We start from the raw sequence: 6,085 nt of genomic DNA on the forward strand, positions 1-6,085 counted from the left end.
CCCCACAAAAGATGTTTAGATTAAAGGTAGATGTAAGGATGAAGCAAAACAAACCACCAATAACAACAAAACAGAGAGAAAGAGCAGAAGTGGATTAAAGGCAGAGAGTGTTACCAAAGTGGTAGGTTCTTTGCCTACTCAATACCATTTGCTGAATAGCCGAGTAACAAAACAGTATGGGGTGGCAAGCAGGTGATTTATTTAATGGCCGGAGAACAGAGAAGGGGAGCTCATGTTCTAAAGGTATCTTCTCCCCGATTAGGTCATTGTTAGGGTTTTATGGGGTTAGGGTAATTAAGGGACTGGTAAGCAAGCTGACCTCGGGTGGGGGGGTTTCGAGGCAGGGGGAAGAGGCTTCTAGGAGTCAGAGTGCCACCTCTGTTCTTCCCTTAAAGTGGCACAGTGGGATCTGTCATTTCGCTGGTGGGTGTATTTTTTGTTATTCCAATTAGATGGTAATGTTCTTGAGGTCATCTGGAAGGGTTAGCTTGGCGTCTGAACTGGATCAAACCAGTCAAAAACTGGATTATTGCGGCTTCTTCAGAGCTTGTTAGTAAGCCCCTAGTGACAAGAGCTCCATCCAGCGTGCAAGGATGACGCGATCTAGCATTTTGGAATCTGAGGTCAGGTGTGGCCTTCTGCAGCTTATGTGGGAGGACTTCTCAAAAAATCCCAGATGAAGAATTCTTTTTTTTTTTTTTTTTAAATTCAGACATAGTATCCTGCTCCAGAATTTAAGTTGGTTTGTGTCTATGAAGAAAGGCTAGACTCTAAGCCCGTGAAGTCAGAGACTGTGTTGGGCTTGTCCCTTTTGCAGGTCCACTGCCTACTACGCATCTTGACACATTGTAGAACTCAACAAATATAGTTTTTACCACCCACAAGTTACAGCTTCGTTTACAAGCCCCAAGTCCCACAAGAAAACCAATACCTCCTATAGCAGCCCGTGAGGGTGGCGGTTCCTGGCCTGTGAGGAATGAGTCATTGTATGCAGGAAGTCCAAAGCTATCATCCCTCTTACTATTTATGGTTCATTCACAGAACTCCCTGCCCAGTCAAGCATGACTTTTTCCACAAACAATATTGTCTGGTTACACAAGTGGCCTTTCAATGTTAGCAAATTTCTAGGGAACAGAACTAGAAATTTAACCCAGGGCAAATTTGTCCATGGAGAGTGAAAGGACTTTTTTTTTTTTTAGCTTTTTAATCATATCCTGTGCCTAGAAAAATAAAAGCTTTAGAAATTCTTTTAATTAAAGTGAATGTATTTCTTATAGGGAACTAATATATATATTCCCCTTTCAAAGATACAATCATCTTATTCAACTTCCACAATGTTAAGTAATGATAATAAAAATTTCCAGTTACTGGAGTGCTGAAAACTTGGGGAATTATTTTGGGTTATCTGGGAAGTCTTTCAGAGGTCACAGTCAGCAGCCAGCACCTTTTACAATTTTACTCTTATTGGGAATGATCAAACCTAATATTCATAAATTTTTTTTCTGATCCCTTGACATGCCCTAACATTTTTTTCCTGGTCCTGTTTTCCTTTTGGTCCTTTTTGCAAAGATTTAGAATGAATTCTCCTTTCTGCCCACCAAATAAGGATAGATTTTTTTTAGTGACTCAATATTTCCAATGCTGAGACTATCACATATTAGCTCAAGAAAATAGAAGACAAGGTGTCAGAAATTTCTCAATTTTGTTCATTTTAAAAACAACACATTCTAAAGCTCCTTGGCTAGCAGATGTGGTGGGAATTCACATGGGAGTATAAAATGAAACTGGGAAAATTTTTATGGATTATGAGTTTTGGAGCCCATCTAGCTCATCTAGGGGCATGCCTTCTTAAAGAAGCATATTCTCTCATTTCTTCAAAAAGACAAAAGGGGACAACTATAGAGAGATACAAGGTAGCGCTTTGAGCTTGAGTTAAATCAATGGGAGAACGGATGGATACGAGCCACTGAGTTCCACAGAGGTCTTCTTTCTAACAGGACCATTTCCTTTCCCTGGAACGTCCCATTATTCCATGCACCCCTCCCTTATAGTTATGTAGAACAGCTGGGGTGGGGTCCCTCTCTTTTCCATGGTATCTACCAACCCCGCTGGGCTTACGTTCACCTCTCTATGGGACAGCGGGATTTCAGAGAATGATGACCACCGTGCTATGTCTGTGATTGGAAGTCTGTCCCCAAAAAGATCCTACTTTAGATAGTAATGGTGCTGGTGATATGTCTTACCCCTATTCTTTTGTGTGACAAGAATATATACACAAACTAGCTTAAGCACTCTCAGTGGTCAGGGAAGAGTCACTGAGAAATAATATAGTGAGAACAGGAAATGCAAGCCAGGTCATCGGGTAGCACTCTTGGCCATTACCTCTGGGCAAGGGAGCTCATACTAAGACAGGGAGAGGGGATTTGGGGTGTGAAGGGGGGAAGCATTAGAATAAGTCACAAGCCCTCTTACTTCACTGGGTTTTGAGTCAGCGCCAAACTTGGTGGAAAGTGTATAAGTCTCAGACTCAGATTTAAATTTCATGATCTCTCCAAACCACTTTCGGACCTGGAACATCAAAGAAAATACTGGAATGTCCTTTGCTAACATTGGTGAAGAGAAAAACCAGTGAGTCAGGAAAAGAATAAAGTCATTATTTAAAAAACTTTCCCTACAACATGTAGTATATATGTATAACAGAATATTATTTATGGAGTCTTAGAAAGGAAAGAAATTCTGACACAAACTACAACATGCATGAACCGTGAAGACATCATGCTGAGTGAAAGAAGCCAGGCACTAAAGGACAAATCCTGTCTGATTCCACATATATGAGATCCCTATAATAGTCAAATTAGTTGAGCCCGAAAGTAGTAGTGGTTACCAGGGACTTAGCAGCGGAGAATGGAGAGAAGAATGAATATGTGGACAGACAATGTGATAACACCAATATAGCACAAAGGTAATCAAAGTGATTGGCATATATGTGTTCATTGCATAATTCTTTTAACTTTTTTGTGTGCTTGAAAATGTTCATAATGACATGTTGGAAAAATTAACTTATGTAATGTCATCATACAGCTATTAAAACATATTAGTATGGAGACTATACCGTCACATGGAAATGTGTTTAAGAATTCATGTGTTTAATGAGAGACTATGGACTGTGAGAGGCAAACTGAGGACTTCAGAGGGGAGGAGGTGGGGGAAGGGGATAGCCTGGTGATGGGTAGTAGGGAGGGCACGTATTGCATGGTGCACTGGGTGTTATACGCAACTAATGAAGCATCAAACTTTACATCGGAATCTGGGGATGTACTGTATGGTGATTAACACAATATAATAAAATAAAATTAAAAAAAAAAAGAATTCATGTGTTTAAATGGTGTGGCAGATCGCATTATGGACTTCAGTTATTCACTCCAGTCATAGTGTTACACCCTCATGGTGTAATACCTAGCCTCATGGTGGGTGGAGGGTTCTTTTCCTTGACTTTGGGCTTGGACATTTGACTTTCCTTGGCCAATGGAATATCAGTGGAAGTGATGCAAGCTGGCCCACAAAGCTGGACATGGTCTTGCCCAGCAGGGCTTGTTTTCTTGTGATTTTGCCATTGCCATGAGAAGAACATATCCTTGCTGCCTTTCTGCCACGCCTCAGGGCGAGTCACAAGGAGCAGACCTGCATGTGTTCAGCATCCTGGAACCAAGGTGAGCTGAACTCAGACAAGATCAGCTGAACCTCAATCAACTTTTAGACTTGAGAATGAGAAAAGTAAATATTTGTGTTTAGGCTACTGAGATTTTTTTTTTTTAAAGATTTTATTTATTTATTCGACAGAGATAGAGACAGCCAGCAAGAGAGGGAACACAAGCAGGGGGAGTGGGAGAGGAAGAAGCAGGCTCATAGCAGAGGAGCCTGATGTGGGGCTCGATCCCACAACGCCGGGATCACGCCCTGAGCCGAAGGCAGACGCTTAACCGCTGTGCCACCCAGGCGCCCNTGAGATTTTTGAGGTTGTTTGTTACCCAGCAATAGCTGACTATTGCAAATGGGAAAGCTGACGAAAAACATATTTTCTTGATGTAGCAATTATTGAAAGCTGTTAATAAATCGATGTAGTTTACAATCAATAACATCTTAAAGTAGAGAAGATATGGATAGTGTTTACATATAGCTCAGAGCTCATATGAAAATTTAGAGAACACAGATTTAAAGGTTCATTAAAGTACGCACCTCCAAATATTTCTAACCCTTATGACAATAACAAAAGGGGTCGTTGTGTACCTGCTGGCTGAGGAGGCAGTACACCAGGAAGATGAAGACGCCCTGCAGGCTGTTGACGATGGTGAAGAGGTAAGCCATGACATGGGCAGCTGGACCCACCTGCAGGATGCCCAGGCACCACGTGCAGCCCAGGATGAAGAGCTGAGCTGTGGCTTTAAATGTCAGCATCCTGAGGGGAGTCATACACAATGATGTGAAAAAGCTGATAATGGACCTGGACACCCTAGTGTAGTTGTTAATGGTGAGGGCTCTGGAGCTAGACTGGTTGGGTTTAAACCCAAGGCAGAACTAACTGGCTTGTGCCCTTGGGCAAGTTACTTCACTGTAACTCAGTTCCCTCATCTTTATAATAACCCAATTTCACAGGGTTGCTGCCAAGATTAAAAGAGAATTTAACATATGTAAAGTATTTAGGAAAGTATGTAGAACAAAGTTAGCACATCTATAAAGCATTCTAAAACTGGGTGCTCTTTATCTCTCTCATTATCTTATTTATAGATGAAGTGTCATAGAATTCATTTTTCAGACAAGGAGACTTTTGAGGCAGACGTGGTGCTAATAGTTACAATGGGTCAATGGGCATAAACTGGGACTGTCCCAGGCAAACTAGGATGTAAGGTCACCTTACTTACGTATCTATATCTCCCCAATTAGAAAATATAGTAATACATAAGTGAGAAAAGCTAGTTGAGGAACAATTTGCATAGTGTGAAGCTATTATGTGCACGCCTGTCTCTTCTAGAGAAAAGGCACAGCCCAGAGAAAGGTCTGGGGCAAATATCATACATATCATACAGTTTGTTACCTCTGGCTTCCCTGACAAGTGGAAGTAACGAAGAAAGGGGGGAGTTAGACGCTTTCAGATTTTACTGAAAAATTTTTAAACAAATGCACTACTTTTGCGATTACAAGGAAATCAACAACAAATTACGTGTTCACGTAGAATGGATGCTGCAAAATGGGAAAGTCCTCATCGCCCAAAATGTTGTGAAATAGTAGCATACAAAATATATTTTAATCAAATTCCCACCCAAACCTATTGCATCTGTGTTATGTGGCAGAAATTCCTGTTTTTTCCCCCCATTCTCCTCTTCATTTTAGTGCTGGATCCTCCCTTTTTTGAGTTTATCGAGGACACATGGCACCCAGTTAGAGACTACATTTCCCGGCCTGCCTTGAAGGTAGGTNCAGCCCAGAGAAAGGTCTGGGGCAAATATCATACATATCATACAGTTTGTTACCTCTGGCTTCCCTGACAAGTGGAAGTAGCGAAGAAAGGGGGGAGTTAGACGCTTTCAGATTTTACTGAAAAATTTTTAAACAAATGCACTACTTTTGTGATTACAAGGAAATCAACAACAAATTACGTGTTCACGTAGAATGGATGCTGCAAAATGGGAAAGTCCTCATCGTCCAAAATGTTGTGAAATAGTCGCATACAAAATATATTTTAATCAAATTCCCACCCAAACCTATTGCATCTGTGTTATGTGGCAGAAATTCCTGTTTTTTCCCCCCATTCTCCTCTTCATTTTAGTGCTGGATCCTCCCTTTTTTGAGTTTATCGAGGACACATGGCACCCAGTTAGAGACTACATTTCCCGGCCTGCCTTGAAGGTAGGTATCACTGTGTGATCTGGGTCTAGCCCTTGAGGTACGGGCGAATGTGGGACGTGCGGCTTCTTTCCATGGATGGGATACCGGCAAAGACACATCCCGGGGAACGCGCAGCAACAACATAGAAAGGAGTCAGGTCTCTGGATTCCTTTGTGGAGCCGAGCTTCCCCACTAGCCCTGG

At 41.7% G+C, this 6,085-nt stretch overlaps 1 protein-coding gene across 1 annotated transcript in view; it reads right to left on the bottom strand.

Annotated features, from left to right (window-relative positions):
* Window positions 1-687: 687 nt before the first annotated feature.
* Window positions 688-6,085, bottom strand: part of ADGRE3 (adhesion G protein-coupled receptor E3) — a 49,089-nt gene continuing 43,691 nt past the window's right edge. Inside the window, exons 11-13 of the mRNA XM_034657165.1 lie at window positions 5,093-5,103; window positions 4,288-4,575; window positions 688-2,568 (exon numbers count right to left, since the gene is read on the bottom strand). Of these exons, the coding sequence (XP_034513056.1) occupies window positions 2,404-2,568; window positions 4,288-4,575; window positions 5,093-5,103 (464 nt within the window). The 3' untranslated portion in view covers window positions 688-2,403. The remainder of the gene's footprint in view (window positions 2,569-4,287; window positions 4,576-5,092; window positions 5,104-6,085) is intronic.

Source organism: Ailuropoda melanoleuca, chromosome 4, assembly GCF_002007445.2.
Source record: "Ailuropoda melanoleuca isolate Jingjing chromosome 4, ASM200744v2, whole genome shotgun sequence".
Taxonomy (NCBI): Eukaryota; Metazoa; Chordata; class Mammalia; order Carnivora; family Ursidae; genus Ailuropoda; species Ailuropoda melanoleuca.